Consider the following 16,681-nt stretch of genomic DNA (forward strand, 5'->3'; position numbering starts at 1 on the left):
AATGGGAAGTTGAGAGACCAAAATGAAGGTTATTGATAGGGTCCAGATAAGAGGTAAGAACCATAATCTTAACCATCTAGACCAGTGGTGTCCAATAGAAAAGAAGTTCAAGCCCCAAGTGTAATTAAAAATTTTCTTTTATTGAAGTATAGTTGATCTACAATGTTGTGTTAATTTCTGCTGTACAGCAAAGTGACTCAGTTATACACACACACACACACACACACACACATATATATTCTTTTCCATTATGGCTTATCACAGGATAACAAGTGTATTCTTAAGTATTCTAGTAGCCATATTAAAAAAGCAAAAGAGGTAAAATTAATTTTAATAATTATTTTACCTAATACGTCCAAAAAAATCATTTCAACGGGTAAAAATGAAAAAATTGTTTATGAAATTATTTTATCTTATTGCCATGTCAGATATACGGTGTGTGGATGACTTACAGCACATTTCTGACATCAAGATTTCAGCATTTTTTAAAGGGAAATGTGGAAACGCTAGAACAATAAAGTCATGTTTACAGAAAAATATTCCACACTGCTTCAGTTTTTAATACAAATGAATTACAATTAAGTCAAGTTTAAAATTCTGGGCTTCAGTCACACTAGCCACTTCTCGAGTGCTCAGTAGCCCCCGTTGGCTCCTGGCTACTGCACTGGGCAGAGTTAAGTCTGGACTGTAACCATGCACAGACGTGGCACCCGAAAGCATCCAGCACTGCAAACGTCCCTTGAAGCTCCGGGCGCAGGGAAGCCGCCGATCCTGCAGCCCCGGACGTCTCCACCAGGTGGCACTAAGGAGCACATCCTCGCCAGCCCGCGAAGCGCATCCAACCCCGGAAGCTAAATTCCGGCATTCTAGGTAGTTCTTCCGGCTTTCTTCACCCCTGGTGCACCCTACCATTCTCAAGTCCTGAAGCCCGTGACTGGGCAGGATGGGCCGGGGAGCAGAGCCGAAGAGTCTACGGCGCAAGTGAAAAGCGCCGCTCTGAGGTGGGGGTGGAAACGCAGGTCCCGACCGGCGTACACTGCAGAGTAGGCCCTGCCGTAGAAAGCGTCTCCCGGCTACCGCCGTCGCGTCGTCTTCCTCCAGGATCGCCAGGGCCGGGCCTGCGCTCCTACCAACGGCACCCGGGGCCCAGTGTATTCACAGGCCTCCCCTCCAATGATTCAGAAGTCACGCCCGGCGCTGCTGCAGCATCAAGATGTCGGAGACCGGGTGGAAACGCTTATGGTAAACGGCAGGGAAGGGAAGGCAGGGATTCCGGCGTCGCAGGCTCGGGGAGGGGAATTCGGAAGGTTGCCGAGGGTCAGCGGCCCTTGGGGGGCCGCTTTTTGCACCCGGGGTGCGCTCATAACGGGTTGGGGACTTGGCGGCAGAGATGGGAGTTTGACTAAGGGATTAAAAGGAGGGTAGGGAGGAAGGAGAGGAGTGGCAGCGCAACTCTTGGACAGGCAAGCAAAGGCCTCATTTCTATGCTAGTATCTGGGTAGAGGTAGGCGGGATTCGGAGAAGGCAATGGCACCCCACTCCAGTACTCTTGCCTGGAAAATCCCATGGATGGAGGAGCCTGGAAGGCTGCAGTCCATGGGGTCGCTGAGGGTCGGACACGACTGAGCGACTTCACTTTGACTTTTCACTTTCATACATTGGAGAAGGAAATGGCAACCCACTACAGTGTTCTTGCCTGGAGAATCCCAGGGACGGGGGAGCCTGGTGGGCTGCCGTCTCTGGGGTCGCACAGAGTCGGACACAACTGAAGTGACTTATTAGCAGCAGCAGCAGGCGGGATTGCTGCGGCCTTGGGGGCCGTATGGGGAATGTCCTCCTGCGGCTGGGAACGACGTGCGAGAGCTATGGGAAGTTGCTTTGAGTTGTTTTCCTAGATTGAAAGATGAGAGGGCATCTGGGTAGATATTTGGACCGTTGCAAAGCCCGGCAATGAAGCTAAGCCTGAAATGCGATCCTTGCTCAAGCAAGGTAGATTAGGACCACAAGGGACCGGCGGGCTGGGCCAGAGGGACTCGCTGGGAAACTGGTGTGGTTTGCATCGTCCCCCGCGTCTGGATTGGCTGCCGTGGCCGTCCGCGGACCTGCCATTGGTGGAGGCGGGGCTGGAAAGGCGGGCGGAGGAGGACTGTCTGGCCAAGTCGCAATTAGACGTGGATGGAGGCGGGAATGCGGCTTCCTTTAGTTCTCGAGGGCCTGTGGCAAGCCGCTTTCTCCGGAGATAAAGGTTACGGTCCACCTGCCGCAGGCGCTGGGCGGGGTTGTGGGCACTTTTTTTTTTTTTTAGTGTTTTGTTTTTGTTTTTAATCTTTAAAAAAGGCGGAGTCGGCCGTTTTAAGTTTACATGTTTAATCACGTGCTTACCGATTTTTTTCTGGGTCCTCCAGCTCTGACCTGGAGATCTGATTAATTTTTTAGGATTTAATTTTGTCAAGGGAAATTGTTGTTTGTGGAATTTGTTTGCCAACTATTCAAGTGCTGTTTATTGCCTTTATGTATCTTTGTATTATTATTCGGTTGTTATCAGTATTTACTTTGAATAAATTTGGGCTACTTAGAAGAAAGTCAAGTGAGCCTTAAAGAATGTGCCATCCACTATTGATAATATCTTTCGAAAAGAAAAGTGTAAATTCTGTTTTTTAAAAACAATTTTGTTGCCTGTTTTTTTTTTTTTTTAACTCGAGGTTAATCAATACTGCTGGTATATATTTAGCATCTGCTCTGTGGAGCCTGGTGGGCTGCCATCTATGGGGTCACACAGAGTCGGACACAACTGAAGTGACTTAGCAGCAGCAGCAGTTATGGTACTAGACCTGGAAAGTTACAGTTAAAAAGGTTATGGGCTCTATGTATGGATGTATTCAACAAATATTTATTGAGTCAGTATAATGTCTAAGCAACGTACTATATGTTGAGTGTGCTCATTCGTGTCCAACTCTTTGCTACCCCATGGACTGTAGCCTGCCAGGCTCCTGTGTCCATGGAATTCTCCAGGCAGGAATACTGAAGTGGGTTGCCATTTCTTCCTCCACGGGTTCTTGTGACCCAGGGATCTAACCGGAGTCTCCTGTATTTCCTGCATTGGCAGGCAGATTATTTACCACTGAGCCACCTGGGAAGCCCAGGGGAGAGGGGTAGTTCCAGACAGTACCTGTGAGAACACTGGGGAAGCAGCTCCAAAGAGAACTGCTTAGAAGTGGTAACTGCAGGTCAGTCCTACAGCCTTACTGGAGCAAAGGGCTGGAGGGTGCCTGGGGCGATCCCGCTGCCCAGGGATGGGGCCCGCAGGGCCCACTAAGCTTTATCGTGTGGGATTGTGGTCAAAGGAGAGCCACGTGCAGATTTCCTGTTAGATGATGTGATTCCTTCATTGTTGACTATTGAGCCCCTCATGCGGACCAGGCTCTGCAATCAGTCCTGAGGGGGACCACTGTGGGTTTGAACACCTAGCTCATAAGAGCACTGTGAGATTTTGAGGTGGTGCATATGGATGCCTCACCCCAGGCTGCTCAGTGGGCTTGGCACTGCTGAGGCTGGAGACTCACAGGGAGGTTACTTGGATCAGCGAGGGGCAGGCTGTGGGAGGAAAGAGGGGTCAGCGGCAGGAGTTGGTCGTGAAATGGTAGGTAGACCAAGGCGTCTTCCTCGTCTCCTGAGAATGTCCTGCTGGAACATCTCAGTGTGGACTGAAGGAGAGGCAGGCATGTGAAGAACTATGGACTGAGTTTCCACTTGGGGATGTAGAGTTTGAGATGTCTGCAGGCCATCTGAGGGGAGATACGGGAGTGCGAGCTGAACTGGGCTGGAGACGTGGGCGTTGCCGGCATGTGCGTGTGAAGCGAGGTGTGGTGTGGGGATAAGGGTGCCCCGAGAGGTGGCAGCTACAGGGAGATAAGAGGAGCAGCGAGATAAGAGGAGCAGCGACATCTGTGCCCTGGGGAAAGGAGGCTCAGAAGGGGACCCAGAAGAGGAGAGAGAAGCCAGAGAGGGGTGGCCATCAGCAGGTGTTCCAAATGCACCGGAGAGGCCAGGTAAGAGAAGGGCACGAGAAAGGGGCCCTGGGCTGCTCGGGTCCTCGGTGAGGCAGCTTCAGCGAAGGGCCTTTAGCCGGATGGCAAACTGGGGGGACGTAAGGGGTGACTGGTGAAGAGGGGGTGGAGATGACGTGGCCTCAGGCTGGAAAGATGGGGGCTTTCAAGCTTGTTCCAGGCAAAGGAGTCAGCGGAAGTGAGGCTCAGTGTGTAGGCAGGAGGCCCTCGCTGTGAGCCCAAAGTCTCGGATGAGCCTGAGAAACAAAGCTCATGGGAGTGCAAGTTAGCAGGAGGAGCAGGACTCTGTGCACACAGCTGATGGAGCGCAATGTGACTTGGCTGTGCTTACGGTCTGACCTTTGCTTAGAAAGCTATTTGAATGTGGCTGTAAGCGCCAGTATTTATTATCTGAACTTAGACCTTTAAGGAATTCCAGTTATTAGTTGATAATTGCTGGTTTGGTGGAACGTGGAATTACCTCTTTTCTCTGTGAAACAAATAACACAGATTACAAACGTTTTGGTTCTAGGTAGGTAGTTATGTAATGTAGGTAACAAGCAACTTCATCTTAATAGCATTTTAGGATGACAGTATGCCATGTATTACAAAATAATAGTGCAAATGCCATTTAATGAGGAGAGAGAAGGTCTTTGGGTGGAGTTTGCCCAGTGTCTCCTATGGAAAAGAAGACTTTTCTCTCCTGCTTGGATTTTTAAAAGTGTGTTTGCACAACCATTTGAGTGTGTCTGGATTCCAGGGTATGCTGTGGGGCCCTGGAGTATGCTTGGGGAAAGTGCAGTTAGCCTACCAAGCAGTCCTGCCCTTCTGAATGCTGCCTGTAGATTAGCCAGCGTGCGTGACTCTCCCAGAACTGTGAAATTCCAGATGTTCACGCTGGATTTAGAAAAGGCAGAGGAACCAGAGATCAAATTGCCAACATCCGCTGATTCATCAGAAAAGCAAGGGAGTTCCAGAAAAACATCTGCTTTATTGACTGTTCCAAAGCCTTTGACTGTGTGGATCACAACAAACTGTGGAAAATTCTGAAAGAGATGGGAATACCATTAGACTACCTTACCTGCCTCCTGAGAAGTCTGTATGCAGGTCAAAAGACGATAGTTAGAATCGGACATGGAACAGACTGGTTCCGAATTGGGAAAGGAGTATGTCAAGGCTGTATATTGTCACCCTGCTTATTCAACTTATATGTGTTAAATATAATTAAATAGAGCTCATTTACAAAGTAACCTCAAAAATATTACCCAGAGGCAAAGACATACCAAGACATATTTAGACAGATACAGTGCAAGATCTAGCTTCATTTTCAAAGTTTAGTCATGAATTAGATATTACAATATAAAATTTACTAGTTTATTAAAAAACAGTTGAAATAAAAATTTTAAAGGCTTTTCCCCCTTTCCCCTCAGTTTCAGGAGTTAGAGGTGGTCTAGATAAGTGTTCCTGAGAGCCCTGGTCTCAAGGCACAGGGAAAGAATATCAGGTTCTAACAAAACGGTGGCAGGTCTAAACCAAATGGTGGCCAGACAAAGCAAAATGGCCATAAAAAATCACAACACAGAACACACAGTTAAAACATACACATGTAAACCTGGCAGTCCTCATCAGACACGCCCTTAAATACAAGAATACAGTCTCTCAGAAAACCTCCTATAGAGGCACAGAACTTCAGATCCAAGTACTAAGAGAGTAAAGGAAAATATCTCAGGTCTTCAAAGATTTCAAAGGGAGGAAAAGGAGCCAGGTTGAAAGAACGGGGAGGAGGTGGGAGAAGGGGGCAAAAGGGGTGGCTTTACAGACATCTCCTGCCACCTGCAGATACCCAGGCATTATGGGACTTTACCCTGGGCCTCCAGAGAAGGGAGGACTGGAACTCGGCCCTACCAGAAATAATTCGAGTTTTCTGCCAAGAGGAGGTGATCTGTCTCCAATCCTCAGCTTAGGCTGAGGCCCTTCGACCAGATTCCTGTGTCCAGGACTGGGGGACTAGAAAAACAGGGAAGGATAGGAAGGGTTAAAGGAGAGGAAAGAGAGAGGGAAGGGAGAGAGGTCAGTAAAGTCTCTTGTTCCTTACCGGTTGGGGCACTTTGGCCAGTTGTCAGCATCAGGAGGAGACTGGGGACAGAAGGGTTCCAGTTGCGGCCACTAGGTCTGGTCCATTGGCAGGCAAGCTGGCCCCTGAGTACCCCCAGTGGTCAGGATGTCAGTCTCAGTGAAGAACAGTCCCCACCAGAGTCGCCATTTGTTGCAGGAAAGGGGACCCCTTCCAGGGCCCGAAATTGGGCTCTTGTCTAGCACTTGGAAATGAATTGTCGGAGGAGACACATGTGCTGACAAAGCAAGAGGTTTTATTGGGAAAGGGCACCCGGGTGGAGAGCAGTAGGCTAAGGGAACCCAGGAGAACTGCTCTGCCGCATGGCTCGCAGTCTCGGGTTTTATGGTGGTGGGATTAGTTTCCAGGTGGTCTTTGGCCAATCACTCTAATTCAGAGTCTTTCCTGGTGGTGCACACATCGCCTAGCCAAGGTGGATGCTAGTGAGAGGGATTCTGGGAAGTGGACGGACACGTGGTGTCTCCTTTCAACCTTTCCCGAACTCTTCCGGTTGGTGGTGGCTTATTAGTTCCATATTCCTTATCAGGATCTCCTGTCATAAAACAGCTCATGCAAATGGTTACTAAAGGGCCTGGCCAGGGTGGGCGGTTTCAGTCAGTGTGCTTCCCCTAACATATGCAGAGTACATCATATGAAATGCCAGGCTGGATGAAGCACAAGCCGGAATCAAGATTGCTGGGAGAAATATCAGTAACCTCAGAAATGCAGAAGACACCACCCTTATGGCAGAAAGTGAAGAAAAACAAAAGAGCCTCTTGATGAAAGTGAAAGAGGAGAGTGAAAAAGCTGGCTTAAAATTCAGCATTCAAAAAAGTGAAGATCATGGCATCCGGTCTCATCACTTCATAGCAAATAGATGGGGAAACAATGGAAACAGTGACACTTGCTCCTTGGAAGAAAAGCTATGACCAACCTAGACAGCATATTAAAAAACAGAGACATTACTTCGCCAACAAAGATTTGTCTAGTCAAAGCTATAGTTTTTCCAGTGGTCATGTATGGATATGAGAGTTGGACTATAAAGAAAGCTGAGCGAAGAATCGACGCTTTTGAACTGTGCTGTTGGAGAAGACTCTTGAGAGTCCCTTAGACTGTAAGGAGATCCAACCAGTCCATCCTAAAGGAAATCAGTCCTGAATATTCCTTGGAAGGACTGATGGTGAAAGTGAAGCTCCAATACTTTGACCACCTGATGTGAAGAACTGACTCATGCTGGGAAAGATTGAAGGCAGGAGGAGAAGGGGACGGCAGAGGATGACATGGTTGGATGGTATCACCGACTCAGTGGAAGTGAATTTGAGCACGCTCTGAGAGTTGGTGATGGACAAGGAAGCCTGGCATGCTGCAGTCCATGGATCCGCAAAGAGTTGGACACGACTGAGCAACTGAACTGAACTGTGACTGTCCCAGTATATAGGACCGCCAGCAAACCCAGGAGTGGCTGCCGGCCTGTGGTGCACCTGCGGTCTGCTTCGGTCCCAGTGAGATGAATGGGTGTACGACGGGGAAAGTTTTAGATTAAGGAAATGCATGAATTTTACAGGAAGTGGCACATACATGTCACAGTGCATCAGCTCACTTACGGTTTCACTTCCTTTGTCTTACTCCTGTAAACAATCTACCAGTTCCACAACCCAGGGAACCTGAAACCAGCAGTCCAGGGTTAAAACACACTGCTCATTTTGCTTTTGTCACGAGAAGAAGTTGGCCAGTAACTTATGTTGAGGACAAATTAGGGAGTTGTGGTCAGTGGCATAATTCACAGATGGAAATAACCATGTTGCTCAGTAGGAGAGAAGTTATCCATAATTTTTTTATACTTTATTATTAAATTTTGGTTGTGCAGGTCTTTGTTGCTGCGCTGGGGACTCTTCTGTAGTTGCAGCAAGCGGAGGCCATCTCCAGTTGTGGTGCAAAGGCTTCTCACTGCCATGGGTTCTCCCTAGGGCGCTTGGGCTTCAGCAGTTGCAGCACATGGGCTCAGTAGTTGGTTCCTGGGCTCTAGAGCACAGGCTCAATAGTTGTGGCGCATGGGCTTACTTGCTCCTAGGGATCTGGGATCTTCCAGGGTCAGGGATTGAATGCATGTCTCCTGCATTGGCAGGCAGATTCTTTACCACTGAGCCACCAGGGAAGCCCTATCCATAATTTTCAATTATCAGTGGTTACTAAAGTTGTTATCAGTAAGACAAGAGAGCTACTTCTTGGAGTGTACAATGTTCTCAACAACATTCTAACACTGTTCATCCCTGACTACATTTTGCCCTTCTCTGAAGTCAGAAGCTGGGCACCGCCAGGTGAGTTTCTAAGAAATCCTTAGAAGAACTGATTGGTCCAGGTGTGGTGAATGGTGGGACACAGCTGACGACACCGTGTTCTCTTGCCCTGCAGTTGCAGCCAGTCATCAAAGCTTTCTTGTGTGGCTCCATCAGTGGGACCTGCTCTACCCTCCTCTTCCAACCCCTGGATCTCCTCAAAACCCGCCTGCAGACCCTTCAGCCCTCAGCCCGTGGGTAAGGCCTGCTGCCCACCCCCCCCACCCCCATTTCACTGAGGAGCTGGTTTCAGCGGGAGCATCTGTGTTCAGTCAACTTCCATTCTGTGGGATGATCAAAGAGAAACACAGATCAGGCCCAGCTCTCCTGTGTTTTGTGTATACTGTTTTATTTGACGTTTCTCTTAATTAAACGGGGTCCTTCGCTCAGCTGCCCCCTGGCATCTGCCTTGGTGACATTTGCATTCTACTGTGCTGGTCTGTAATGTCATGACTGTGCTGCCTGGCGCAAGCAGGGGCTGGTTTTCTGGAAATAAGGGAAGTATTGAGTGCCTCTTGTGAGCCCCCTTATTGGGCTCAGCACTGTGGGAAGTGTGTGAAATGTAGGGAAAATGAGTAGTTATCCCATTGCTTGCAGCCTGAATGAACAAAGAATCACGGACCTGCCACACTGAATGCGTAGGAACTCAGAGTAACTCCCAGATGCCTAGCAGAGACCGTGAAGTGTTGTAGAAAAGAGGCCATACAGAGAAGTCTTTGAGCGGGGAGTCCTTTCACAAGGACGTAGTCTCAGTGATCTTTCCTTCCTTCCCTCTATCTTGTCTGCCTTCAGGTCCAGACGTGTTGGCATGTTGGCTCTGCTCCTGAATGTGGTTCGCACGGAGAGTCCGTTGGGCCTCTGGAAAGGGATGTCTCCCGTAAGCTGCCTTTTGGGTCTTGCACCACTTCCTTTACTCACCAGCCATTTCTCATCCACCTCACACATCCTCGCTTTTAAGAGTACATGAGGGTTGGAGGCTGTGAGCAGGCCTCTGTTGTCTCCCTGCCCGTCACTCTCCCTGGCTTCCGCTTGAGGGCCCTGGGGGCCGTTGCCTGTGTGTGCCCTGGGCATGGCTTCTTAGCAGCATCAAGTCCTAGAGCAGAGGTAGCCGGCGCCCCACGGTCAGCAGGTCCTCCCCCCACTCCCCGCCCCTTCCTCCCATGCCTCCTACCTGCATTTCCCTACCTAGAAGACTTTCTGGCCTTCAGAAGTCATTTTGCTGGAAAAGCCGGGGAATTCATGCTCACCCCAACCTCAAAGCAGCTCTTAACCAGTGAAAGACAAGACCTGAGGTTTAGAAGCCCCCTTCCCTCCTCAGGCGGCAGGGTAACTGAGACACGTCCATGCTGATTCCCAGAGTTCCCCGGAGGGATTCCATTGCCCACGGTGAACACTGATGAGACGACATGCCCTTTATTGGCCACCTTCTGTCCCGTCTAATGTGCCCATTCTCCCATTGGTGTTCCTTCCACACCTTAAGTCAACTTCTCTCATGCCAATTCTGGGTCTCCTTTGGGGAGCTCCACCCGTGGTGGTCTTTGATCCCTGTCCTTCCTCCGACTCTTCCTGCAGTCCATCGTGAGGTGTGTCCCAGGCGTTGGCATCTACTTTGGCACCCTCTACTCTCTGAAGCAGTACTTCCTGCGGGGCCATCCCCCCACCGCCCTGGAGTCCATCATACTGGGGGCGGGCTCCCGCTCCGTTGCAGGGGTCTGCATGTCACCCATCACTGTGATCAAGACACGGTACGAGGTGAGTTGGACAGCCTCAGAGCCTGGGAGAGGGCAAACAGGGGCACTGGACTCTTGCGTCAAGTGGCCACTGATGCCACCTCCTGAGTTATAACCCAACACAGAGGTCAGTGTGGAGGGAGAACCCATCTGTGTAGTCAGGCCAAGCACGTGGGAACCAGAGCCCCCAGGGCCCTGGCTGTGCAGCCTGAAAATGGCTTGGTTCAGTGCGCAGCCCCAGGGCCACCGAGGCAGCCACGGGTTCTGTGCTTCCTTCACAGAGTGGGCGGTATGGCTACGAGAGCGTCTACGCCGCCTTGAGGAGCATCTGTCACAGCGAGGGGTTCCGGGGCCTCTTCAGTGGCCTGACAGCAACACTGCTTCGTGACGCTCCCTTTTCCGGAATCTACCTGATGTTTTATAGCCAGACCAAAAACGTTGTGCTTCACCGTACAGGTAAGGGAAGGCGTGGTGGGAAGAGAGATCTCTCAAGGGATCACATCCTCTGCTTTCTCTGAGATAGGAGACTATTTGTTGTTCTTAGCAGCTCTGGATTCTTAGCCTAGTTTTAAAAACTGAGGCATATCTGCACTGTGTCAGGCGTGGGGCCCTGTGCTGGGATGCAGTTACAGTCCCTGCCCTTTTGAGTTTATAGCTTCTTAAGGAAGAGTACTGATAGTATGTAATTCCTGAGTCGGGGGTGGGGGTGGAGTAAACCACGTTCTGCATAGGCCATGCAACAATACTTCCCACATTGGCCTGATCTTCAGATTTCTGGGTCCTATCCAAGGAATCTTAAATCAGAAGCTTTGGGGTAAGAACTGGGAAACTGTATTTTTCAAGAAGCACTTATGATTCTTAACAGACAAATTTGGGAAACCTAGTGGGTTCAGAGCTAGAAGAAAAATTTTATTTTCATTTACCTGGTATGCTCTCAGTTAACGATGAGAGCCCTCTGGATGGAGAGAAGGCTGCCAAACCTCCCGCATTCTAGCAGGCCCACCCTACTAGTAAGCTCGTGTTGCAAGACTTGGGCAAAGTAAACAATCAGTAAATGTCCACCCAGGCAGAGTCACACACTGATAGGAACACAGTGTTCGGTCAGGTGTCTGTGGATAATCTGAGCAGGAATTGCAACCGAGGTCATTTAATTGGGAAGGCTAGAATGCCGCCCTCATGACCATGTTGTCAGTAGGGGTGCTTTAGGAGACTTGCTGCTTCGCCCCAAGTACCAGGAGTTGTGACATTGCGGGTCACAGCCTTACTTTGCAGTAGAAGGTTAAGGCAATAAGGGAGCTTGGATATATGTTTTTAACTTCTTCATTCATCCTAAAAAAAATTTTTTTAATTTGGTATTTAGAAATCATTCTATACTTAACAAAAAAGCCACAAGAATAGTACATATAACTCCATAGCCCTGTATTATTCTCTTTCTCTATGTATAATTATTTTCTCCAAACCATTTAGGAGTAAGTTGCAGGCATGATGCAACTCTTTACTCTTAAATACATCAGTGTGCATTTCCTGAGAATAAAAGCATTCTTAATAACCATCTTATATTTAGGAAGTTTTACACAGACTTCTTGTGTCTGTAGTCCAATCTATAGTCTTAATTTCTCCAGTTTTTCCAATAATGTATTTTGTGGCCATTTTTATTTATTGTTTTCAAGTGTATAAGCCAATTATATAACCTCAGCCTGGGTTTATCTGATGATTCTTTGCAACTAGACTCATTTATACGCTACCTTTTCCGCAAAAGAAGCATATAACAGGTTGTGTCTTCATTGTGTGATGTCAGGAAGCTCATGTCAGCTTTTGACCCGTGGTGGGTGATGTTAACTCTTTATCGCTTGGATAAAAAGAACGTCTCCAGTGAAAACTCAGTTGTTTGTTCTTTTGTCATTTCTAAGTATCTTTGCGGGACGATACTTTGAATCTATGTAAAACGTCCTGTTATTTCACCCATGTATTTTAGCGTCAGTCAATGACTTTTGCCAGAATTAATTACTATGCTGATGATTGTAAAAAGGTAAACTTTTAGTTCCATTTTTTCTGTTTACATTGATTAGTGTAGACTTTGAATTCCTAGCTTTGTTTGAATATCCACACCCTTCTGGCTTTCAGGAAGAATTAGTGGCAACTTGGCACTGATATTTATCTGGTAGATATGAGATTTATTTATAACCAAAGGTTGCCTTTGTCCTCTTTCAGACCAGCTGGATGCAGTCCTTGTTCCTGTTGTGAATTTCAGCTGTGGGATATTTGCTGGGATTCTGGCCTCACTGGTAACTCAACCTGCAGATGTGATCAAAACTCACATGCAGCTCTTCCCAATGAAATTTCGGTGGATTGGCCAGTCAGTTACGCTCATTTTCAAAGTAAGGCTTTAGGGAATTCCCCAGTGGTCTAGTGGTTAGGACTCCGCACTTTTACTGCAGGGGACATGGGTTTGATCCCTGGTCAGTGAACTAAGGTCTCCCATGCCTTGTGGCACAACCAAAAAAAAAAAATGAGGCTTTAGAATACATATTGGTTCATATTGTTGTGGTTAAAGCTCTCTCTCTCTCTAAGGCAGTAGCTCTGTCCTTTACTGGTAGATCACCTGGGGAGCTTTTAAAACTCCCCATTCCCAGAGCATAACCTGAGCTCATCATATTAGAGTCTCTGGAAGACATGAAACCCTGGCATCACTCCAGTACTCTTGCCTGGAAAATCCCATGGATGGAGGAGCCTAGTAGGCTGCAGTCCATGGGGTCGCTAAGAGTCGGACACAACTGAGCGACTTCACTTTCATTTTTCACTTTCATGCATTGGAGAAGGAAATGGCAACCCACTCCAGTGTTCGTGCCTGGAGAACCCCAGGGACGGCGGAGCCTGGTGGGCTGCCGTCTGTGGGGTCGCACAGAGTCAGACATGACTGAAGTGACTTAACAGTGATTCCAATGTGTTGCCAAGGTTGAGAATCACTGCTGAAAAACTGGTTGTGGGGGTCTTTTTGTTTTTTGGGTTTTGTTTGTTTAGGGAGGGGGCCCAACATTAGGACAGCCTGTGATATTTGTTAAATGTGCATATTGTTGGGCTCTACCCCAGACCTCCTGAGTCGGGAGTTTTGGGAGGACTCATTAACCTAATCAAGGACCTGCTGCTGCTGCTAAGTTGCTTCAGTCATGTCCGACTCTGTGCGACCCCATAGACGGCAGCCCACCAGGCTCCTCCATCCCTCGGATTCTCTAGGCAAGAACACTGGAGTGGGTTGCCATTTCCTTCTCCAATGCATGCATGCATGCTAAGTCACTTCAGTCATGTCCGACTCTGTGCAACCCCGTGGACAGAAGCCCACCAGGCTCCTCTGTCCACGGGATTATCTAGGCAAGAATACTGGAGTGGGTTGCCATTTCCTTCTCTGAATCAAGGACCTAGGAGGAAATGTAGTCAGAAAAAAACCACAGGCACATTGTTTTGTTTCTAGGAGTTTGTGCTAATACAAATGTACAGATGTATTGAAGATAAAAAGTAAAGTAGATGTCAAGTACACTAAAATGCTATTTAAAAGCCACTGAGTTGGTCCTTTGGGAACATGTTCTATTAAAAGATATTCTCTTTCAAGGTAAATCTGTCACCTAGATCTTTAGATTTTTCTGTACTTCTCAGTTTTTCCTCATAGCAGAGGAAACATGTTAGCATCTGCCAGCACTTATCTGTCTTACCCTAGATAGAAGCAGATGTTTGTGAATCTGATCATATTTCTCACACTGCATAGGTTGCTTGCTTTCTTATTTGTGATACCTGAAGCTATAAAGTTTGAAAATAGAGTCTCCATATATCTTCCATGTGAAAATGGAAGGAATGATAACAGTAGGAAAGAACAATCCAGATGATACAGGTGTTTGTCTTTAATTCTTATTTAGGGCCACCAAGAACATCTAGCGAGTTTAAAAAAAAAAATAAAATAAAAAGGGTTCTCCCTCCAGGCAGACGGATTGCCAAGAAGGTACCTTTTCCTTCAGCCTAGAGTTGGGGCCCAGGGCTCGGCAGAGAGACTTTGGTGTGCATTTCAGCTGCTGCTCGGGGACTCCTGGCTCCTGTGTACTGTACAGGTTGCACACTATATAGAGTAAGCCTCCAGAAGATTTTCATCTGAGAAATAAAGTCCCCTGGATAGAGCTCACCTAAAACATATAAAGCTTAGCAACAAAGCCAAATTTTTTTTTTTAGTTCGTCCCTTTGGACCCAGTATTCATAGTTTTAATGATATTTGTAAAAGTCTATAAAGTAAGGCTTAAAAAGGGAATAACGCAGAGGGACATCCTCTCTCTCATGGCAGGTGTGTAACTGTATTGCTGCTTTAATTCCAGCGTTGGGGCTTCCATTTTCCCTCCTAGGACTATGGGCTGCGTGGCTTCTTCCAAGGCAGTGTCCCCCGGGCCCTCCGCAGAACTCTGATGGCAGCCATGGCGTGGACAGTCTACGAAGAGATGATGGCCAAGATGGGCCTGAAGTCCTGACCCAGCGGGGACCGGGCAAAGACAGGACCTGTTGTCCGGCTTGGTTTCTGCCAAGGGCCGCTTCATCTCACCATGCTGGAGTCAGATGAAGTCCTAGCAGGAGAGCCTGGCAGACACATCGCCTTCAGTTACTCAGTTCAAGAAGAGAATAGGTGGGCCCAACTCAAATAGGTGGGCCCGACTTAAGCCTTCTGAACCTCCCAGAAGAGGAGTCCCTGATAGAGCACGGTGGGGAGTCAGGAAAAGGGTCTGCATACCCTACAAGGCCATGTGAAAGGGCATTTCCAGAGAGAGTGCTGTCGGTGGTCCCACTCAGCCATCCACCACACCATGCCGCCTCCTTGGATCTGCTCTTGGGCAAGAAATCGCAATGCTAGAGATGCTGTGAGCTGTCCCTCGTGTCTGAGGAGTTGCAGCAGCGAGACTGGATCTGCCGAGCGAGGAGTCACACTCAACAGGCTGAAGTCTCCCTCTGAGGTGATGTTAGGATGAAGAAGAAAAGATGTCATGACTTAACTGATTCCTTGTTAATTTCTAAGAGGCTCCAGGGAAGCAGGGAAGGGAAGTAGCTTCCTAGCCTCTAAGTGTCCAAGTGTATTTTTTGGTCTCGGCCCCTGCACGGTTTCAACTCCCAAGCTGATCTGGCATTTTTGTGCAGCTAAAGTTGGGATAAATAAAGTGAAGCACTTTATCATTGGAAAACCTCAAGTGCCATGAGTCCATCCTACAGTAACAGAATAAGGTGGCTGACACTTGATCTGTATAGGTCCTGAAGCTTAAAATTGTTTAAAATAGCTTTATTTTATATGTTATATGATCTGCCCATTCCAAATACACAATTCTATGATTTTTTAAAGTAACTTTACTGTCTGCTGCAGCCATCAGCACAAGTCAGTTTTAGAATACATTCACACCTCCAGTAAGAGCTCTTATTTACAATGAACCCTCATTCCAAGCCCAGCGGCCACTGATCTGCTTTCTGTCCATAAATCTGCCTCTTCTGTGCACCTCCTATAAGGGGACTAATACAACGTAGTCTCATGTAGTCTTTCTTACATGGTCTCTTGTGTCTTGCTTCTTTCACTTAGCATAACATTTTGGAAGTTCATCTATGATGTGGCATCTTCAATACTTTATTCTTTTTTATGGCCAAATAATCTATTGTGTGCCTATTTATCCATTCATCAGTTGATGAATATGTGAATTGTGAACACTTTTTGGCACTTAGGAATAATGCTACTATGAACATTCCTGTATGGATCATTTGTGTGGATATATATTTTCATTTCCCTCGTGTAAATGCCTCGGAGTGGTGTTACTGGTGGTATTACTTTTATGGTTTCTGGTGGTTGCTGGCAGTTCTTGGCTTTCATCACTCCAATCTCTGTCTTCACAATGCTTTCTCCTGCATGTTTCTCTCTGTCTGGATTTCCGAGCTTCAGTTTATATTTTAAGGTTAGGATGCCCTATGCACAGTTACACTATGCGGAGGAGTACAGGAGAGGAAAGTGGGATCCTACTCTAGTGGTGCCTAAGCCACCAGAGCTTGGCGTGCTGTGTGTGAGGCTGTGTGCTGGGCAAGCGGGAAGTACTTAGAGGTGGCAGTGGTGGCCCTGGGGCAGGAATGCAGGGCGGGCAGCTTAGCCCAGATGGTGGCTGGGGCGTCTGCTGCCTAAGGACTTACTTAGCCTCTGAGGCAAGATGTTTAGGTTTCTTGGCCTCTTCAGTCTCCCTTGACCAACCCTCATCTTGGGCTCTGGGAGCCTAGAGCCAGTGAGGGCCCTGCCAGGGACTTGGGAGGGGAGGAGCAGGGATGAGGCCCAGAGGTGCAGGCTTCATCCAGTACAAATTTGCTCATCTTATACACACTGATGAATTTCAGCTACCAGAGTCCCCTTCCCCGCTCCTCATTTTTTCTTTTGGGGGCATATCATCTTAAAATTTGGAGAAA

The 16,681-nt window shown here is 47.9% G+C and overlaps 1 protein-coding gene across 2 annotated transcripts; it reads left to right on the top strand.

Moving 5' to 3' along the window:
- Positions 1 to 855: 855 nt before the first annotated feature.
- Positions 856 to 15,990, top strand: SLC25A38 (solute carrier family 25 member 38). 2 transcript variants are annotated; one of them, XM_061396015.1, is made up of 7 exons: positions 856 to 1,242; positions 8,572 to 8,693; positions 9,288 to 9,372; positions 10,068 to 10,247; positions 10,507 to 10,681; positions 12,437 to 12,603; positions 14,581 to 15,990. In XM_061396015.1, exons 1-7 carry the CDS (start codon positions 1,174 to 1,176, stop codon positions 14,605 to 14,607), a joined length of 825 nt encoding a protein of 274 aa, XP_061251999.1. In that variant the 5' UTR covers positions 856 to 1,173; the 3' UTR covers positions 14,608 to 15,990. The 2 variants fall into 2 exon arrangements, with proteins under 2 accessions (XP_061251999.1, XP_061251998.1); XM_061396014.1 differs by having other exon boundaries at positions 857 to 1,242; positions 14,608 to 15,990.
- The last annotated feature ends 691 nt before the right edge of the window (positions 15,991 to 16,681 follow it).

This window comes from Bos javanicus, chromosome 22, assembly GCF_032452875.1.
Source record: "Bos javanicus breed banteng chromosome 22, ARS-OSU_banteng_1.0, whole genome shotgun sequence".
In the NCBI taxonomy this organism is placed as follows: Eukaryota; Metazoa; Chordata; class Mammalia; order Artiodactyla; family Bovidae; genus Bos; species Bos javanicus.